The following is a 22,415-nucleotide window of genomic DNA, read 5'->3' as shown; positions in this document are numbered from 1 at the left end:
AACCCCAATGGTGCCTTGATTTGGGGACTTCTAGCCTCCAGAACTGTGAGAAAATAAATTTCTGTTGTTTAAGTCCCCCAGTCTATGGTATTTGTTATGGCAGCTCAAGCAGACTAACACAGGTGGCCAATACAACAGCCAGAACAATCTTTTTTTAAACCTAAATTTAATCTCTCTCTTCTCTACTTAAACCCTTTCAATGGCTTCTCATTTCCTTTGTAGTAAAATCCCAGTTGCTTAATCCGGCCTGCCACGCCCAAGATCTTCCTCCCTCTCTACCTTCATTTTCCTTCACTCTCCTCCCCAGGTGCAGCCACTCTAATCTTCTAATTCCTGGGAGTATCCAGTTCTTTCCAAACTCAAAGCCCTCACAGATGCTGGTCCCTCTGCCTGGGCTGCTGCTGCTCGCACACATAAAAGCCACGCAGTTAAACTCCCCACCCAGAATGTGGTTCCTTATTCTCTCTCAGAGGTCACTCTTCGCATCTCTCGGCACACTCCACAACTGGTAATCTTGAGCCTATTTGCATATATGTTTGTTTAGGGTTTCTCTTGCCTATTGAAATGACAGTCAGCCAGCAAGGGTGGGATACATACATGATTTGTTCACTATTGTATCCCCCAGGGGTTAGGCTGGCCAGGGTCAGAATAGGTTTTTATTCTGTAATTCTACAAGTTAGCCAACCCCTAAGCAAAGAATACAAAATTACAAGTATGAAATTGCAAGGGCCCCACGAAAGTGAGGGGCCCTGAAACAAGCTTCATCAGCTTTCTGTTAAGTCACCCCTGTGCCCAGTATATAAATAATTGTTGAATAAATGAATTAGACACCAACCCCTTGAGAATAAGCTCTTTCCACCAGTCTCTACTGGAGTGGGCTTCACAAGGGCTCCCTTTTCCGAGATAGGTAATCCTTACATAAGGGGAGCTCAAACTGATTTCTAAGAGCTCCTTGTAGGTCCATCCAAAATTTCCCAACAGCTGTGATAGCTTTCATGCCCCACTATATATTATTTATTGCAATAAAACACACATAACATAAAATTTACCATTTTAACCATTTTAAAGCGTACAATTCAGTGGCATTTAGTACTTTCACAATGCTGCACTGCCACCACTATCTACTTCCAGATATTTTCATCACCTCAAAAGGAAACTCTATACCCATTAAACAGTCACTCCCCATCCCCCCTCCCCAGCTCCTGGCAACCACTAATCTGCTTTCTGTTTCTATGGCTTTGCCTCTTCTGGTTGTTTCATATAATTGGAATCTAATAGCTTTTTAAAGGTACTTCTCCATCTAAAGTGAAGAGCAAGATAATTTCCAAAGGTTTGACTATTTAATTAACTGGTAAATACTTCTGCTAGCACAGCAACTTGAATTCCAGTTTTGAAAAATGGCCAGACACAAGGTTACCTATTGTCTTTGCTTCTTCACAGCTGCTCCCACACCCACCTCCCTTTTTCAAGCTGGTGTCCTGGTGAGAATGGCTGGCGAATGGAATGAATACTACCCGCTCCCAACCCTCAACATGACATCCCACACAACAGTCTGATTTACCTAAGCCTGAAGTGTGGTCTCCTGCCCGATACATGTTTGGTTTTACTTTCACTCGGGTCCAGCCTGGACCTTCTTTGTCTTGGTAGAAGTTGCAGAGATCTTCCTCAAAATTGCAGCTTGCTTCTACGGCACTAAAAGGACGCTCTGAGCAAAGGAGAATCAAAGTTAAAAGTGAGCCAAACCCAAGGATCTCAAAGGACTACATTAACTGATTGACAAATATGTGCACATTTGTACCAGGGGAGCTCAGAGAAGTAACACACAACAAAAATATTTTTACCCTAGTGGCATGCTGACAGGTTAGCATCAAATCCACATTTCAGCATGACAGGAAAATTATTCTTTTCCTCCCTAAAGGGATGGAAAGAAGGAGCTCTGTTCACATTCTCTACAAAAATGAAGTACCAAACTTCAAAAGAAATTTCCTTTCTTGATGTAAAGACTGAGAGCATTTATTCACATACTTCTTCACAATTTAAAATTCATTCATACAAAATTAAAAAGAAAGAGAAAAAGTAAGGATTTTATAGAATTCTTAATTTCTTTCTGACAGATATTTTAGAAATAATATTTTCTAGAAATAATTTTCCTTTGTTGATCAATCTCTGTGTCAGAAGCACAGCCACTGTCTATTTATAATGGACATTAGTAGTAGGAGCTGATCTGCTGGAAGAGAATCATTACTCAGTATAAATCACACTGCTCAAACAGTCACACCAATTCTGTCACCCGTTCTACTATTATTTTGGCTTTTGCTGAGTTCTGGTGTCACTTACTCTGGTCTATAAGCATCACCTCAACCCAGATTGCCTGGAGGAAAGGGAACATAAAAGATTTCTGCTCTTTCAAGAATGATGTGGTCCTAGCAACAAGTAATTGTAAACCTCACTGTTCAGATTGCCCTCTGTGTCCAGAGGAGATGTGACTGCAGCGGTTTGGGACACATTCAGTGCAGCCAAGTGTAATCTTGTTCTGCACACTGACGTACACTGGTCTAACCTTTTAGGGCCAGAGACAGCACTGTTTTGAATAAGCGGAAAATCATCTCTAGAGAAACACTTGAGTTCTAGGTGCCGGGATCTGATGAAACAGAAAGCTGTTTAGGAACAAAGACTCAATTTGTCAATTTTCAAAGTAAGAAAACATTCCATTGGGCTGAGGAGCTGGCCCGGATAAAGAGGATGAAAGACACATGACAACCAAATGCTACAAGGGGTCCAAGATTCCATCTTGGTTCAGAAAAACAAATACCTATAGAAGACTTTATTGGCACAATTGGTGAAATTAGTATATGGACTATAGGTTAATTGATAATATTGTATCAGTGTTAAGTTTCCTGAACTTTATAATTATTCCATAGCATGTTGGAGGATGTCTTTGGTTTTAGAAAATACCCACTGAAGTATTTAGTGGTGAAGGGACATAATATCTGCAACCTACTCTTAAATGGTTGATAAAACAAACGTGGCAAAATGTTAAACGTTTGTAGGTCTGAGTAAAGAGTATACGGGAGTTCTTTATCATATTCTTGCAAATTTTGTCTGAGTTTAAAATGATACTGAAGAGTTTTAAAATGCTAAATTAAAAAGAAAAGTGACTAGCACCACATTACAAAGAGAGAACAGAAAGAAAATGTTCCTAGCGAGTGTACAAGGAGAGGCCCCGGATGAGCCAGATAGGAGGAAAGGAAGAGAATTCTCAGTGCTCTGAGACTGGTGGGTTAACCCACACACTGCTCTGTCTGACTCTGTCGGCATCAAGGTGACTCTTTAAGCTGCGAAGATAAACTCATGAAGATATTCATTTGAAAATGAATATGATGTCATACAAACAAGGATCCTTTGACATCCCCCCATGGAGATTTGAGCCCATGGGAAACCCCACTATGGTCTCCAGTCTTGGTCACCCCTCTGCCACCTGGTAATGCAAAAGCAGATGGAAATTCAGATCTACAGATGGCCATCTGGCTCAGAAAATGGTGTGGCACTCCCAAAAGCCATGCATAAAGAGAACGGAAGGTCAGTGAAATTATTCATCAGGAATACATCCTAAGGAATATACACCTGGGCATCCACAAGAGAACCATAACCCGTTTCCTAGGTGTGTGGGAGGGGGTGAGAGGTGGTATTAAAACTTGAAAGTAAGCAAGGCTCTGTTGTCTCCAGAGTGACAAACTGAGTCACACAGAGAAGATTTTTCTGAGGATGCAATTATATTCTTTTGCTAAACACTTAGTCTGAGCAATGGATTTTTCTGGGGTCCTAAGAAGGTCTGATAAAAAGAAAACCTCAAAAGCGTAACTCAAAGCCTAAATCTTTTTCACCCAGAATGCTTCTTCTGTCGTGAGATAGTATCTAATTACTGAAGATAAGGCCGGAGGGCCTATGTGTGACCTAAAATGAGCTCCCCAAAGATCTGGGGTGAATGAAGAGCCTTTGCTTCAGGCTTGTTTCAGAAGCATGAGTCAAGTGGCAATCACAATTGTATTTGGGGAGTGTTAATGACATATTTGAAGCATAGGGAGGAATCAGAGGCAATTGGAAGTCCCTGAGCATCAGCTGATCATCCCCGCCCCATCCAAAAAAAGAAATAAAGTCTCTCTGAGCATCATAATGTACGATTTAGTTAATTACTTAATTTCTGACATTTGAACTTTTTAGAATCAGGAGGCTCTGAAGATAAACTAATCAGGTAGAGGGTGTTGCAGTTTGAGAAGAATGGTTGGGAGCATTTCTCATCTTTTCCTCTGCTTCATAGAGTTCATGGAGATGAACTCAGTATCAGTCCTCGAGATCTAAGAGGCTTATCAGCCCCTGTAGTGCTAGAGAGACTTTGGGTGTGGTGCTCTTTAGGCTGCTAAACTTGCACAGTAGTTCTTATTTTAGCACAAGCCAGTCCAAAAGCAAGCTGGGACAGCTCAAGGCTGGCGAGGGAAGAGGGTGAGTGGGAACTAGCAGCAGACTGAGGAATCATGATGGAGCAGGATTGGGCCACTGCTCAGGCCGTGGAGATCTTTGAGGGCCTCTGAGCTAAGGAAGACTCTGACACCTTCGGCTGTAACCTAGGCAACAACTGGAGCCAGGTTTCCAATTAGACAAGAGGTCTGGGCAGCGTGTTGTTGATCAATGGTCAATATTGGGACTTAGGCCCAGGTAGACATCCTTTCAGATGTATATCCATGAGTGTCAGGATCCTCCCAGACCCTGGCCTGGGTGTGGGGCAAACCCAAGCCCAGAGAGGAAGTTAGGTCTCCATATGGCAGAGCCTGGAACGCTCAGTTTGGGAGTTGGGCGTTAAGGCAGGATTCCTAGAAGTGAATGGCATCAGCTGTTAGGCATTCAAGGACTTACAGACTAAGAGGAGAGCTTATTCCTATGATCTAGATTCTAGGCCAAATGTGGCAGTAGATGGGGAGTTTGTGGGTGGAAAAGGCTTGGAAAGGGAAGTGTGGTAACTCAAGTTGGGGGGAATGGGGTGAGGTCTCACTGTCCTCTGGAAGCATCCTGGGGGGGGTGGCACGGTGACAAGCCACTGGTGCTTAATACCTGCAACTCTGAGATGGGTCTCAGGTCTGGGAAACTGGATTAACTGTAAGAGCAACCAGATGGTGGGAACAAGATGCTTCATATGTTGAAATAATTCCTGTCTCAGCCTACTAGGGAGATGAAGGAAGAAACCACCAGATCCAGCTGGGAAAAGCAGAGACAACAAGTCTGAAGCTAACCAAGATAAAGAAAAAAATGTTGGCACCTGTTTCGAAACAGAAGGCCATAAACTATTTGTGAAATGCAAGAGGAAGTATGAAAACCAGAGGGTTCAGCTTCTGAGACTCAGAATCTGGCCCACAGCTGCTTAATGAAGGGCATAAAGCAGGCTCCAGCTTACATATTCATCAAAGCAGTGCCCTTTGCTTGTTCTCTTTGGTTTCAATCTGACCCCCTGTTCTCTAGAGGAATGGATGGGAATAGTTTGAAAATTAAGTAAATAATATTAGGTCTCATGACTAAGCATCTTCTGTGTGCCGTACTCTGCTAAGGCTGTCACAGACATTATAAACTCATCATTCACCCGGACAACTCTACGAAACAAATTCTTCCATCCCTGTCCCATAAAGGTGGAAACAGAGTCTCAGAGAGGTTAATTAACAGAGGTTACACAGCTTGTAAATGGCAGAGTAGGGATGTGAGTCCAAAAGGCTGGCTCTCAAGCATAACACTTTGATCATGTAATTAAACCATTTTAAAGCAAAGTTGGTATGTTGGGAAGTTCTGAAGACCAATACAGAACCTTGGTTAACTTTATATAAGAATGTGAATCCCCTGTGGTCCTTATGGAGGGAGGGTCTGGGCTGGATTTTACAGACTGAAGGGTCACCAACTCTCTTAATAAGTGGTCCTTATTTTGCTGGAATCTTTCTTTTCTTTTCACCAGTCAGTAGGAAAGAGCTCACATATATTCTATATATTTTTAAAGGGGAGAACGTTTCTAAACATTCCTTCTAAGGTGGCCCAGTAGATTCTATAGAACGTTTCTAAACATTCCTTCTAAGGTGGCCCAGTAGATTCTATCACCTTCCAGCTGCTGCTTCACCCCACCTGCTACCCAGTAGAGATGCTGAATAAATACCTCTTCTCCCATATGTATAACTTGGAAATATAAAAAAAAGTTCAGTGTAAGTGCCCAGTGACTGAGAAGACAAACTTTCTGGAAGTAATCACAAAGATGTTGTAAAACTACTATTAACATCACTGAAATATTAACTGATGGAATTAGGGAGTAATCAGATTTAGAGAAGTAAAACAATTTTGCTTTCTGTGTTCTGTCAAATTTAGAGACTTAATTTTTGATTACAGCTGGATTAAATCATTTTAATGAAAAAATATAAGTATGTAAATCCAGTCTGGTTCTATCTGTTTCACTAGTTTTTTTTTTTTAATTAGAATTAGTCAAAAATAATATTTGGTTTTAGCTAATAAGCAAGTTTCTCTGTAATTTGAGGGTAACAGTTTAGCTTGAGTAGAAAATATTCTTTCTCAGTTCCCTTGCTTATAGAATATATATTTGAAACCATATTAAATTAGAGACTAACTCTATCTTAAGTGAAAGTTGGACTACCAAGGCCAAGTTCAAATATTTGCTTCCCACACTCCAAAACCCAGAATGAGGGCTCCTTAATAAGACGGATGACCACAGTGTCTCCCTGGGGCGTCCCAAGGAAACAAATTCACTAAAAGTTAAGATCGATTGCATGTATCTGGGTTATCATTAATATAGTGTCACTCTTCTTATTCTAAAACATTTGTTTTCTAATTCACTTTGAATCAATTTGTTTACCTATTTTCCCAGAAAGTAAAAATTTCCTCTTTTTCCGAAACACCAAGTTTATGGAAACAAAATTGGCCATGATAAAATAATGTGAGAGTTCACTTAGAGAGATTAAACTGAGTATATATTCTGAGGCCAAAAGCCATCATAGAGATGTATACCAAATACTAACATCTTTAAACAGGAGGACATTTAAAAATTAGATTCATAAAATTAGAACGTTTTTATAATTCTACTCAGTAGATTTTGAGAGTTTTTTCCACCTACTCAGCCACCTGTCTATGGACCCAAGTTACCCTTTAAAGAGAAAGATGGAGTGGGAGTGAGTTAGCATTATTTAATTTTAATTTCTTAGTAGGTACAGAAGATAAAAGCTTCTTAACCCATGACAACTGACCTCTGGTATCAGAAAAATTAGATTCACTCTGTGAGAGAAAAAAAGAGTAATATGCCAGAAAAATGACTATTCGGTTAAATAATTTTTAAGGATAAGAGGAAAAGGTAGGGAAATTAGAAGGAATTAAAGCAAGTCTTGACCACAGGCATCTGTTGAGAAAGGAAAATTCCAGATGTGAGGAAGAAGAAAAAGAGAATGCTTACCTGTCTGATTTTGGCAGGGAACAGGAGAGAAAGAAATATCATCCAGGGCAACATACCCTCCTTTGGGACCATTGAAGGCAACTTCAAAAATAACCTGCAGAGGAGAATGACATATTGCTACATGTTTACATATTTTCTTTTAGGCTTAAGTGCTTGTAACTATGATTTAAAATGGTGTGTCAATCCAGCCAGGTGTATAGGCATTTGGGCAGCTCCCTCCTTAACCCACAGTTTTCTTTTGGGGAGAGTGAATACTAAGCCCTAAGTTGCATTTTATTGGTGGACTTCCCCCCCGCCCCATCCTGCCTCTTGAGTGTCAAAGTACCTGTATCACTTTCTGATAGAACTACAGAATTGACAATTTGCATTATGAACTTCAATTAAAGAAACAACAACCTGCTTGCAGAAGGCAGGCTAATTTTGCCGCTGCCCTTCACAGGCCCCTCCAAGGTCCTTTCCCTTTTTCATACATAAAATTCCATGTCCATCTGGACAAAGATGCAGAGATGATTTCCTGATGCCTAAGTCAGAATCAGGTCCAGAAATCCTATGTACGGATATTAGGATTTCAGCATATCCTGGCATGCTCAAATGGTTAAAGAGAACACAGGGTTGTTAATGAGTTCAGCCCCCTTTAGTTATACTCTCTTCTCTGCCACCAACTGTAACTTTGAGTTCAGTGGATGACTTTCTGCTTGTGACCATGGGGATCAGGTGTGGTGAGCACAGCACTCACCTGTGTTGGGAAAACTACCCAAGTATGCAGTCCACTCTGCTGCATTGATAACATGAGACGATACAGTGTTGAGCAGGGGTGGAAACTCAAGTGCCCACCCAGGCCAGGCAGGTAACATAAAAGTGTGACATGGGTTTGGTCTGATGCAGCAGGAAAGCGTGTGAAATGGGGAGCAAGTCTCATCTAAAGGGGGCAGCTGCTACCCAGATTTGTCAATTGCTGATGTGTGGGAATTTAGGACTAACATGCCTGGATTTACCAAACTGTCAAGAGGACCTGGATCTCTAGATTTTTATTTGAAATCTTTGGATTTTTCAATGTTAGCAATTAATTCAAAAACTAAAACAAACATGCAAAATAAAAACAAAGAAACAAACATATACCACTACAGCAGCTAGGCAAATCATCATAGGCTAGATTTGACCCATAGGCGTCTAGACTTCAACCTCTTCTAAAGAGAATGGTGTCTTGGCAGCAGATAGACCAGAGTTCAAATCCCATTTCTGTCACTTACCAACTAGGTGACCTTGGGTACATAGCTAACCCTCTTGGGACCTCGCTTTTCTTAGTTATAAAATAGGCATTATAACACCTACCTTGTAGAACTGTAGATGCCATTAAATGAGACGCTGTATATACAGATCCTAGCATGGAGTCAGGTGCATAACAAGCTCTGAACTAAATCCATGCCTCTTCCTCCTGGGTGACACCCCCTCCTGAACTCACATTCATGTTTGAGGCTAGTTAGCCACTAACTAACTCCAGCTTGTCCCTTCTCCACTCTAGGTCTCAATTTCTTAATTTTTAAAAAAAGAGTTTGAACGAGATGGTCCCTTTCGGCTTAACAACAGTGGTCCTTAGACACCTGGCCTCTGCAAAATCTAAGAGGGGCCCTGGAAGCTTGTCTCTGGCAATACAGGAAGGGCTGAGAACCAAGGAAACAGATGTGGACGAATGAGGAGGGGCTAATTAAGTTTACAGACTCAACACAGTCTGTGACATTTCGTTTTCAAGGTGCCAGCTGATAAAGCCAACGACAGAATGTGATCTTACTGAACAGTAAGGGGGAATAAGAATATTTCCGATCATAATTTGCAAATCACAGCCTCTGTGCCATTATGTTCTCTCTTGTTCAGAATGAGGGTCTCAAATGTTTGTTTTCCTTTTAAAAATTCATTTGAGAATATGGGGACCTTAAATTCGCTGATTTCCACAGGATAAGTTTCTTCCCCGCCCCCCCCCCCACCCCCCGCAATTACCAAGAGCAAATAATCCTGGCCGTAATGAGTCCCGACTGCTAGGGCAAAATCACACACGTGTGACCCAAAAGGATAGGTATTGAAGTTTAGTAGTGAACTTAAGCAGTAAACAGACATTGTAACTTTTCAAGCACTGATTAAAAAGAAAATTCAGCAAAGTCTCACTCGTATAAACGTTGCCCCAGAGTTTACGGTTGGATGAAAGGAATTTGCTAAGACAATGCCTTCACTGTGCGTGTGACTCATTGACTTTAATTGAAGGAAAATTTTCTGAAGCAGTATGTGTATTTCTTTTCCTCCTTGTAACCCAAACTCACAGAAAATTTTCCACTGGGCTGCAAGAGCCAATCAAGCCCTGGTTAGAGTTTGGGAAAGGAAATAGCACACATACTGCGCCAGGCCCCTCTCTGGGGCTGTTTGGGGGAAGGAGGGGGATGGGAAGAGGGCAGGGGAGTGGCAGGCACTGGGCAGGACACATCAGAAACTGAGACTCAAGCCCAACACTCACTGGAGCTCCACATCAGGTGAGCAGATGGCACCACTGAAAAGCAGCCAGAGGATAATCGGCTTCTTTTGCACTCTAAATGGAACTAGGGACGATATTGCAAAAAGCGCAAAGCGAAAGCAGGAGACGTTAAAACCCGTGGGAACTAAGACTCTCCTTAGAGTTCCCGATCTGCAACCACAATGTTGCACCCACTGACTCTAGAGGTCCTAGGGGTCCCCGGACAGAGCTGGCCCTCTTGCTTCAAATTTAGGTCAGATTTAAAGTAGGAACTTTTCTCAGTGCCCTGGCACGCACCAGCAGTGTGACCCAGAACAAAACGTCAGACTTCTTGCACTCTCCATCTCCTCCTCTTTCATCTGTAATATGGGGACAATTTCATCTACTTTGTTGAATGGTCATCAGTACTGGACCATCCAACAGACACATACATAGATATGTATTAATATATGTGCTTTGAAAACAGGTCTGCAGGTCTGCACGGATAAACACCAAAATGTTAGTAGCTCTTATCTTTGCAGGGCTGGAATAGGGTGTTTTCGTTTGATTTGCCTCTCTGAATTTTCTAATTCTTCTGCACTGGACATTTACCACTCATGTAGCTATAAAGAGTTTTAAACCATAAAAAGTTAAAAAACTTTATAGGCCCCCAAGGCTTGTTTCAAATTAGGGCCACAATCTTAAGTTTATTTCTGACTTTTATGGCATTATTTATACTGTAAAGGAGAAAAGAAGAAAATAAGTCTTTTTTTTTTTTTTTAATTTAGAGAGAGTATTCCCTCAAGTAAGGGAAACCTTCAGTTGCTGTCAGGAATGGAAGTTCAAGAGGGAGTTTCACGTAGAAGGCATTTCACTGATCTCCTCTTCTGAACTCACGTGACCACGGTGCAAGGTTCAGAGGGAGAGTGTGCCCAAGATATCTAGTTGGTTGACTGGCTGTCCCATAGTTGTCCTTATTAAAGAAGACTCTAGAAAATGAAGTGATAAAGGAGGAAGGCAGAGGGAATAAAGAGGAAGGGAGAAAAGTGGAGAAGGCCAAGGAAGGGAAAAGGAAGATTAAGACTGAGACACAGCGGAAAAGAAAGAATGAGTGTGAGACTGCAGTATCTCTTGAATTCCACGCCTGGGTGTGGGTGGCATCCCTGTAGAGCGGCCAGGCCAGGGCACACCTGGCACACCTACCTCCATGGGGTACGGGGCGCTGAACTCCACCTCAGCGAGGTTCCAGTCAGCATTCCCTGGATTGCCCGTTTTCCAGATCTCCTCATACAGGCCGGCCGCATCCCTCGAATACACGGAGAAGACGTTGTCATTCCCCTGCTGGAGTTGGTAATAAAACAACAAGCAGCCAGACATGGGGGCCGTGGTCATTGGGGAGATTAGCTGTGCCACCTCCTGGTAGTGCTTGACGTAAACCGAGTCCACATACATGTAGTGGCCTGAAATCACACAGAGAAGACAGCCTAAGACAGGCGGGCGGATTCTCAGATACAACTACATGATCTGGGATTTACTTCAAAATAATCCAGTGGGAGTGGAGGAGAGGAAGCGAATGAGTTATTGAGGAAAGAAGTTTGGCCACGGGTTGATGAATGTTGCAGCTTGGAGATAAATAGTGGAGTTCACTGTGCTCTGCTTAATACAAGATAAGCACCATTCTTTTTCTTCCCCTTAATTCTGATTGAAGTAAAACATACATATAGAAACGTCGATGTGTCATCTGTAAAGTGTTTGAATTTTTACAAGCTGAACACAGCTGTGAAAAAAAAAAGCAGGACATTACCCCAGAAGTCCCCCTCCAACAAGCCTTCTTTGAGTTGTACGGTTTCTAAGAGCATACCAAACATACCATCTGTTCTTAAAATCGCAGTGACCCTCCTGTACATCTTTCCCATGTACACAAAATGTCGCTGTGTGTTCTTTGAGTGAAACTAATATGAATTCAAACTAGATGACAATTTGTACCTCTTTAATAGAACATGTAGGTCAGTCAACACTGTTGACAGGGTTAGGATTTGGGAAGTTGAACTTGGGACCCCACTCGTGGCAAGGCTTTGGTGGGCTCCGGACCCAAAGGCTGACTGCATTAGAGGCATTTTGGTGAAACAGAGAAACTGTGAGGCAGAATGGGGAGAGCTTGGATTGGACATTAAAAGAACTGACTTCGAATCCTGCTCTATATCTTACCATCCCTGGGACTTTGAGTAAGTCACTGAATATCTCTGGGCTTCAATTTCCTGATCTCTAGAATAAGAATCAAATATTTCTCTCATACGGTTGATCTGAGTATTAAATGAGATTATGTATGTGAAGTGGTTAGCATGTGCCTGGCACATTGTAATTTTCTAACATGATTATAATGAAGTAAAGCAATGCCATTAATGTTCTTAGTACCATGCTTTCCCCAGTATGGTACTATTATTGCCAGCAATTTTGTCTAAATTTATTTGAGCTGCAATGACAGAGGAGTAATAGCAATGTAGCTTTGATAGAAAGGCCTTTCTATTTACAAGCTCAGAACAATTACAGCTTAATGTCTTTGCTTTTATTATATGGTGACAGGCTTATAATCATTCCTTTTATCCTCAGCAAAATAGCAGTAAGGATATTAGGAAGAATATATGCATTCACACACTGGAGACTTACTTTGCATCTAGCACACTGCCTAGTATGTAGTAGGCCCTCAGCAAATGGTGATTCAAAACACATACATGGTCTCAGAAAGATCCTCACTGCAACATGGCAGAGGGGAAAGGTGGATAAATTAAAGCTCATTTTCTCCTGGTAGCAAATTGTTCAACCCCTCTGAAAAATCTCCCTTGCTTAAAGAGAATTGTCTGATCATCTTGCCAAGCCATGCAACTGTGAATAAACAGAAATCACAAACTCAGATGATCAGAGCAACCAGCCAGATCAAGTATATGATTGAAGTGGAGTGGGTCAGGGAGAAAATAGAGTGATGGATTAGCTGCCAACATTGGAAATCACATTTTACCAGCAACGAGAAGCAGAAATTAGGCTTCTCTGAAAAAATCAGAAAATCTGATAGTGCTGGGTCCATATCCTCGGGCTGCAACAACCAGCTGGTGGTAAGGGGCGCCAGCCCCGTGCATGGACCTGTGTTCCCCCCTGAGAGCCCATCCCTCTACTTCCAGCTGATGCCCTGACATCCAGCCAGGTGCTGCAAGCTTTTCCCATTGAAACTCAAAATCCAGATTTTTCTGGCAAATCCATTCATTTAAAAATGATACCTCTATTAGTTTGCTAGGGTTACCATAACAGAGCACCACAAACTGAGTGGCTGAAACTAAAGAGACTTGTTGTTCCACACTTCAGGAGGCTAGAAGTCCAAGGTCAATGTATGAGAAAAATTAGTTCCCTCTGATGGCTGTGAGGGAGACCCTATTCTATGCCTCTCTCTCCTAGCTTCTTTGGCATTGGCACTCTTTGACACTGACGGATTGATCTCTGCCTTCATGTTCACATGGTATTCTCCTTTCTATGCATGTATCTTTCTGTGTCCAAATTTCCCCTTTTCATAAAGACACCAGTCATATTGGACTTGGGGCCCACCCTACTTTAGTATGACCTCATCTTAACCAATTACATCTGTAATGACCACCTTTCCAAATAGGTCACATTCTGAATTTCTGTGGGTTAGGACTTCAACATATGAATTTTGAGGAAATATAATTCAACCCATAACACCTCCCACCATAATTTTTTAAATTTTGTGTGTGCCAAATAAACATATCTGCAAGACTGGAAACAGCTGATGGGCTCCCAATTGGCCACCCCTGGGGAGGGATTTTAAAGGAAGAATCAGAATGTCAGGCTGAGCAGAATCCAAGAACCTCTGATAAGGAAGCAGGGCCATGAACCCCCCTCCTAAGCTCGGGTGTCCTCTAAAGCACTGCTGGTGGCCAGGTAGCCCTGACTAATGCAGAACGCGTGTGACCAGCTAGCCCTGTAACACGCCTTTGCTCACTGAGAACGCATGTGAGTGTCAAAGGCAGACAGCAGGTTTTTATGCCCTTTGTAATTTGTCTAACTGGTGAAACAATCTCTTTCCAAGATATCCAGCCAGGGAGACAGGGTAGAGGAGCTGTCATGCTTTGCTTCCTTGATACGTCACTGCGGGGCCATGCTGGCGGGCTCCTGACGTACTTTTCATTCAGTGTCCAGCTGCTTCACCTTTGGATCCACAACAGCAATGGGTGCCAAGGCCATGCCACACCGGGCTGTCCTCGGCTGATGATCAAGCAGAGCAGGGGTACCAGGGCAAGGCCATTCTGCCTGACAGGGGCTCTTTGACAACTCCCCATCGGCCTGGCCGCCCTCTTTCACAGGTGTTAGCCTTCCATCCTGTGCTGAAGGCTCTCCCCACCCAGGCCGCGTTAGGACTTCTGTTAGGGCCCTAGGCGCTTTTGCTGCTCTGGACCCCTTTCTCCACAAAATATATTAAAATTACATTTTATAACTGAATTCATATAAAGATGAATATGATCTAGGCCAGACCTATTATAATACTTGGTATTATGACATTCATTTTTTCCCTCTGATTTTAAAATAAATCAAATTAAAACATGCTCATGGGGCTTCCCTGGTGGCGCAGTGGTTGAGAATCTGCCTGCTAATGCAGGGGAGATGGGTTCGAGGCCTGGTCTGGGAAGATCCCACATGCCGCGAAGCAGCTGGGACCGTGAGCCACAGCTACTGAGCCTGCGCGTCTGGAGCCTGTGCTCCGCAACGAGAGAGGCCACGATAGTGAGAGGCCCGCGCACCGCGATGAAGAGTGGCCCCCGCTTGCCGCAACTGGAGAAAGCCCTCGCACAGAAACGAAGACCCAACACAGCCAAAAATAAATATAAAAATAAATAAATAAATAAGACCCGGTGCAACCAAATAAATAAATAAATATTAAAAAACAAAACAAAACAAAACAAAACATGCTCATGGATTCCTAAAAATGTCAGGTCTCCTAGGCACTGGGACTTCTCTGCCTAATGGACACATGGTCCTGGGCCCCAGCTCCTCCAGCTCTCTCCCCACTTATGCTTCCCAGCCATTTCCCTCAATAAGTCTCTTTCCACCTAATCCCAGCTTAGTGTCTGCTTCTCGGAGGACCCAAACTGCCACAGCCATGAAGCAGGAAATCAGTCTACCCAGAGTGAGAGGCACCTCCAAAGGCTCCACGAGACTCTCAGTAAATCTAGGAGACCTCACAAATCCACTAGAAATTATTCATTCTCCTTCCGGAGTACACGATAACTCTGTTTAGGAGCAATGTCTCACACTCCATCCCATTATGAATGTATCTTCCTCACAGTTGACAGATATCTGACAGTGTTCTTTAAAGGCTACTCACTCACCTCCCGGGTGGACAATATTTTAACCCCTGAATTTACAGTTAAGTGCCTTGTGCCCATGCACAAGACACTAGGCCAAGTGAGCCACAATCCCATTCCTGATGCACAAAAACAGCAAACACAATGTGACCTGCTCAAAGTGAGTCAGAGAGCCTGCTGGGAAGCAGACCAGGACTGCTGACACCAAGTCTCACATGGAACCACTAGACTAGACCACATTCTGCTGCCCCTCCCTTTCCTCTCCATCATTCATTTGTTGCCAAGTTGGGTATTATTTACTGACTGAGTAAGACTGTTTTTCACTAAGACATAAAAGGTAGCTCATCAGAAGTTTATTATCTCAGTTGAAAGGGTGGGGATGATTCAGAAATCACCAGGTGTCTGCCCCAGGGGGCTGGGCCAGAGAAATGACCAGCAGCCCAGGCTGAGTGTGTGTCATTGGGTACAATCTGCTCTGAGGAAGAGGAGCCAACGGTTGGGGGGAGTGTGCAGGCACTGTTTTGTGTACCCTTCCAAGGGGAATGAAGAAGGTAGCCTGGAGTCCTTGGGAAATTATGTCTAGTGTCTGATATTATGAGAATTTTCCTGCCCAGCTCAATGAGGCCAACCCTCCTATCTGGTCCAGGGTTCTAGAGCCGGCAGAATCTCTAGAAGAAGCAACTTTTATCAGATCCTTTAAGTCTGAGTAGATGAAACTAGGTATAGATAGATCTTAGGTGGAAAGGATCCTAAAATCAACCAAATCATTGGGGATCCTGTTGAAAGATCAAAACTCTCGGTGATGCCAGCCAAAGCTCAGGCCCCTCTGGCATAATGCCTGCGATAACGGCACATGTACACTTGCTTCTGAAGAGGACTTTCTTCCTTTCTTGCAGCAGTCCTCTGTACTAGCTCAACTTTTGTTGTGGAACCAGTGGCCCACTGGTAGTCAGCCATTTTCCCTTGAATTAGGGAAAGAACTTTGAGGGCAGCTCCTGAACTTTTATTTTCAAACAGTCTGGCTAACCAGCATTCCACAGAGATTGCCCTTGGCTTGGCTGTGATGCCAATGGCGTCCTCTGACTCATCTATGATTTGGTCCCGTTGGCCACATTTGTGCTCCAGTTGCGACGTCTGCATCTGTGTCGTGGTTGTCTGGACAAGCTGTCTCCCGGGTAAGGGAGAAAACTTGAAGGAACGTATGCCAGCTGGTCTGCTGCCATCGTGAGGAGACAGCACCCAAAGACAGCAAGTTATCATGCCCGCTCTCCAGTCTACGGATCTGACAGTCATCTGCTGAACCTTTAGTTCTAAGGGTTTGGGTAAGTTTTACTATGATAGAGTCTGACTCTATAGTAGAGTCAGATTGAAGTGGAACTTCTTCTAGTTTCTGCTAAGACCTCAGTGCCAAGAACGATGGGGGACAAGTCCCTCTACTTTCTACAGAGTGGTGTTAGACCATCCCTGTTGGATGTGCTACCTTGTGGCAGACCTGGAATCTAAGCCAGCTCTACCAGAATAGCCCATCTCACCACCATCCCCTGCCAGCCTGTATATATGAGAAGGCCAAGGAGGGATCAGAGAGACTGGAGAAAGAGTTCCTTTGAAGAGAGTTGTCACAGAGCTCACCTGCCATGTGTTTCCTTTTGGCCCCCCCAAGGGAACGGGAGGAGATTGCTTCCCCTTTCTTACCTTGATCCAAGGGAGGGGGCTTCAGGGAACCACTTGTAGAGAGGATGGGGGAGGGAAACTACCATCTAATTTCATCCCCACCCATGCTTGCAAGTTCCTGGGTTCTGTGACTGCCTTGGGCCTTGAGAGGAGTGTGGCAGAGTTAATGGGAGAATTTGATCAGTGGTAACTGGAGTTTGTGGGGTACAGAGGCTGGGGCCTGACTCTTGACTGCATGCAGCTAGAGGTTGTAGGGGCCTGTGAGGGCAGAAGGGAGAGAAAGGATTTTTGTTGCCAGGGAGCTGTACTTCTAGAGGTTGATGGGGCAAAGATTTGAGTTTTCCCTAAGCCTAAGTGGGCAACTCAGAAGGTAGCTGGGCTAGAGCGCCTTAAACAACTCTTCTCAAAGGGACTGCATGCAGGGTGTTAACCCCAACAGAAAGGGGCTGGTGATGTTAAAAAAAAAAAAAAAAAGAAAGAAAGGTGCTGGTATGGTGTACCTAGTGACAGGCACTAAGGGGGATTCATAGATGGCCAGGCAGAGAGTGCATCATTTTTGTCACTGGCTGTGAGAGAAATGGCCAGCATCTGGCCACCTGCAGTGTGAAGGGCATCGACTCCAGATTAAACAGCTCTGGTCACATACACCTTTTTGTCTCCTTCCCTTCCATTTCTGTTCTACCCGCATCCTACCTTTCCCAACCCTGGAGGAACTAGAAACAGCAATGTTAGTGGGGAAAGAGGAAGAAAAGAGCAAAGGGAAGAAGTATGAAGAAATAAAGCCCAATCCCTTCTCTGATGCTGCTCTGTGGTCTGGTCTGGGGGAAAATTTGAATTGGATGAGAAATTGGAGTTTTGACTTGACTGAACTTAATCCTTAAAAATGAAGCTATTTGTTAATACTTGAAAGTGCCTGGAAAGCCATGGTAAAGTCACCCAAGGACAGAGAAAGGAGATCCAGCAGAGCTTGCACAAAGGCAATGGTAAGAAAATTAATAAAGCTGCTCCCCTACTGGGTGCTTATGCAATGAACCAAATGGATCAATGCAGAGAGAGAATGAACAGGTGCTGTTAAGATGATGCTTGAACTCAATCCAAACCGAAATGGGAAAAGAATGTCATGAGTTATGGAAAGATGATCCATCTATCTCATGGTCTTTGATGGAATAAAACAGTTCTGACCTTATTTTACATTTTGAAACTTTGTTCAGCTCCTTCTACGGTGGCACCATATGCAGACCTGATTTTTAAAAGCTCAGCAAAGAAACAGATTTCCCTCATTATCTTTCCAGCAATTATCTTCTTTTTGCTAAGGCAGGTAGGAGACAGTCATGATCTGAGCTATCAGTAGGTTACCCCCTGAAGGATTTTGTTTCACTTCATAAAATATTAACAAAGGAAAAAAAATCCATATGTGATGAATCCAAACTGAATAAGAAAAAGCAACATAATATCGCATCCCTTTCAGTATGCTACCACAATCTTACTGCGGTAGTCATTTCCACCATAAGACAGGAATTTGGAGACACAGTGCTCATTTGAAAACTCTGACTCGCTGTTTGGGGCTGTTAAAAACACACAGCCAAATGAAGGAAAACTTATATCCACATAATATTTTTCAGATATTACATTCACCGTTCCCTTTTCTATAACACATAAGCCAGAGCCTCCGGGGAAGACTTCCTTCGGCAGCTCTGCAGCTCTGAAGTTTCTGAGCAGGCACACAGCTTCCCTCACCCCTGCTGTTTGTTTCTCCAGTTTTCACCTGAAAGCAAAAGCATAAGCTGCTTCCAGGAAACGAGTGAACAGGAGATGAGTTTATATAGAGACAAATCTGCTGCTGCAGGCAGACGTCTGAACCATTTAATCTTTCCTTTGCCACCCAAACTGATGGAGCTCAGGGAAAATCAATATACCTGGTAGAAGGCAAATGTAATAAGAAGGCAACCTCTCTCTTGTTTAGAGCATTGGAGTTTTTTTTTTTTTTTTCCCCCAAGAGTGATCTCGGTCAAACCTTTGAGTCATATGAGCACAGAGCTTTTCAAGTAAAACATTTTAGAATTTTTAGAACCCATCTTTTTTAGCCCCGTCCTATGCAGGGGGAAGTCTTACATAGGAGTCTATGTGCGAGGAGTATGAATGAATGTGTGAGTGTGAGTGTGAGTGTGTGTGTGTGTGTGTGTGTGTGTGTGTGTGTGTGTATTGGGTGGGAATGAGAAGGCTCTTTGGCTACTGATTGGGCAAAACCTCACTCCAAAAGTTGAAGAGAAGTCGAAGTGAAATAGCAGAGAAGAGCTGGAAGAAGTGAGTGGAAGGTAAGTAATCAAGATTCCTGCTGATCATAAGCAGAAACATAACCTAGGATCTAGGGCCTACTCTGCCATCATCTTCCATGCTGGCATTCTTAAATACTCCCCAGACATCAAAGGAACCACCCACTCTCATGCCTGTACACCTCTGCATATGCTACACTTATCTTCTCCTTATCCATCAGGTCAAATTCCAGTTCTGACATGACTTCCTATAGAAAGCCTCCCCTGAACCCCAAAACCAAGGTGGTCTTTCACTTCTCTATGATCCCATATCATTTATTTCATACCTCTATTGATCATACATCACTATGCATGTTTACATAGCATTTCAGTATTTGAACACTTTGAGAAATGCCATAATATACATTAACACAGAACTATATTAAAGGCACTGAGAAGTCCTGAAATAAATCTGTTTAGCTTTCTTTAGCTCCAGGTTTCCACAGTTTATTTGATCATATATATAGCCCTTCTTCTCTCATATAAAGACTTTTATACTCAAGTACTGGTATTCTAGGGAATAGAACTTTGGAAGAATTGGTTCCTGTGATCTCTTTGAGGTCAGTGACAGTTTTTGTATCACCAGGATATGCTAGAATACCTGACCTATAAAGAGTGCTTATTATGTGTTTGTTGAATGAATGAATGAGTGATCAATGAAGAAGCCTCATTCTGATGTTCAGGCTCTGACTAGGCTGACTATAATCAGATGCTTTGCTGGAAGGGAGATAAAAGTCTTCCTAGATTCCTTCCCTTCAGGCTCAGGGTCAACGACTTCTTTAGGCCTTGGTATTGATGTCAGGGGACTAAACAATGCTAGAGGGCAAAGCTGCCTGCCTTTGGTAGGTGTTTTAAAATAGCCAAGGAAGAAGAGAAAAGATAGAAAAGATGGAGAGGAGGAGATGGGATGGAGAGAGGGAGGGGAGAGGAGAGAGGCGAGTGCCTACAGCAGGGGTGATACACCCTACTACCAAGTCTTTGTGCTTCTCAGGGATGACCATGTCATCATGCCTATCTCTTGATATAGGTATTAGAAAATCTCCTGGTCGAGATATTAGAAAGGCCAGGTCCTCTTTTTCCCATTCCTTAGTCCCTTTAGTCCTCCTTTTTCTTTTTTTCTAATGCCAAATGCAATGTATTTATATGTACTCAGGAGGGACCCAAAGCACTTTTTTTTTTTAAATAGATCTCTATTGGAGTATAATTGCTTCACAATACTGTGTTAGTTTCTGTTGCACAACAAAGCGAATCAGCCACATGCATACATATGTCCACATATCTCCTCCCTCTTGAGCCTCCCTCCCATTCTCCCTATCCCACCCCCTAGGTCATCGCAAAGCACCGAGCCGATCTCCCTGTGCTATGCTGCTGCTTCCCACCAGCCAACTATTTTCCATTTGGTAGTGTATATATGTCAATGCTACTCTTACTTTGCCCCAGCTTCGCCCTCCCACCCCATGTCCTCCAGTGCATTTTCTATGTCTACCTTTTTATTCCTGCCCTGCAACTAAGTTCATCAGTACCATTTTTTTTTTTTTTTAGATTCCATATACATGCGTTAGCATACGGTATTTGCTTTTTTCTTTCTGACTTACTTCACTCTGTATGACAGACTCTAGGTCCATCCACCTCACTACAGATAACTCAATTTCATTTCTTTTTATGGCTGAGTAATACTCCATTGTATATATGTGCCACATCTTCTTTATCCATTCATCTGTCGATGGACATTTAGGTTGGTTCCATGTCCTGGCTATTGTAAATAGAGCTGCAATGAACATTGTGGTACATGTCTCTTTTTGAATTACGGTTTTCTCAGGGTATATGCCCAGTAGTGGGATTGCTGGGTCGTATGGCAGTTCTGTTTTTAGTTTTTTAAGGAACTTCCGTACTGTTTTCCATACTGGTTGTATCAATTTACATTCCCACCAACAGTGCAGGAGGGTTCCCTTTTCACCACACCCTTTCCAGCATTTATTGTTTCTAGATTTTTTGATAAAGACCATTCTGACCGGCGTGAGGTGATACCTTATTGTAGTTTTGATTTGCATTTCTCTAATAATTAGTGACGTTGAGCATCTTTCAATATGCCTCTTGGCCATCTGTATGTCTTCCTTGGTGAAATGTCTATTTAGGTCTTCCGCCCATTTTTTAACTGGATTGTTTGTTTTTTTGATATTGAGCTCCATGAGCTGTTTGTATATTTTGGAGATTAATCCTTTGTCTGTTGATTCATTTGCAAATATTTTCTCCCATTCTGAGAGTTTTCTTTTTGTCTTGTTTATGGTTTCCTTTGCTGTGCAAAAGCTTTTAAGTTTAATTAAGTCCCATTTGTTTTTGTTTCTGTTACTCTAGGAGGTGGGTCAAAAAAGATCTTGCTGTGGTTTATGTCAAAGAGTGTTTTTCCTATGTTTTCCTCTAAGTTTTATAGTGTCTGGTCTTACATTTAAGTCTTTAATCCATTTTGAGTTTATTTTTGTGTATGGTGTTAAGTGGTGTTCTAATTTTGTTCTTTTACATGTAGCTGTCCAGTTTTCCCAGCACCACTTATTGAAGAGGCTGTCTTTTCTCCATTGTATGTTCTCGCCTCCTTTGTCGTAAATTAGGTAGGTGCCCATAGTGCGTGGGTTTATCTCTGGGCATTCTATCTTGTACCACTGATCTATATTTCTGTTTTTGGGCCAGTACCATACTGTCTTGATTACTGTAGCTTTGTGGTATAGTTTGAAGTTGGGGAGCCTGATTCCTCCAACTCCGTTTTCTTTTTCAAGATTGCTTTGGCTATTCGGGGTCTTTTGTGTTTCCATATGAATTGTAAAAGTTTTTGTTCTAATTCCGTGAAGAATACCATTGGCAGTTTGATAGGGATTGCATTGAATCTGATTGCTTTTTTTTTTTTTTAATATTTATTTATTTATTTATTTATGGGTGTGTTGGGTCTTCGTTTCTGTGCGAGGGCTTTCTCTAGTTGTGGCAAGTGGGGGCCACTCTTCATCGCGGTGCGCGGACCACTCACTATCGTGGTCTCTCTTGTTGCGAAGCACAGGCTCCAGAAGCGCAGGCTCAGCAGCCATGGCTCACAGGCCCAGTTGCTCCGT

General features: G+C 42.8%; 1 protein-coding gene across 5 annotated transcripts in view; it reads right to left on the bottom strand.

Annotated features, from left to right (window-relative positions):
- Positions 1 to 22,415, bottom strand: part of MAMDC2 (MAM domain containing 2) — a 166,276-nt gene that overhangs the window by 53,717 nt on the left and 90,144 nt on the right. For all 5 annotated transcript variants that reach the window (XM_057547942.1, XM_057547941.1, XM_057547943.1 and 2 more), the window contains 3 exons: positions 11,169 to 11,425; positions 7,487 to 7,580; positions 1,562 to 1,705 (listed from right to left, as the gene is read on the bottom strand). In XM_057547942.1, the coding sequence (XP_057403925.1) occupies positions 1,562 to 1,705; positions 7,487 to 7,580; positions 11,169 to 11,425 (495 nt within the window). The remainder of the gene's footprint in view (positions 1 to 1,561; positions 1,706 to 7,486; positions 7,581 to 11,168; positions 11,426 to 22,415) is intronic.

The sequence above is a fragment of the Balaenoptera acutorostrata genome, chromosome 6 (genome assembly GCF_949987535.1).
Source record: "Balaenoptera acutorostrata chromosome 6, mBalAcu1.1, whole genome shotgun sequence".
NCBI lineage: Eukaryota > Metazoa > Chordata > Mammalia > Artiodactyla > Balaenopteridae > Balaenoptera > Balaenoptera acutorostrata.
This window is presented reverse-complemented; position numbering and strand designations above follow the sequence as displayed.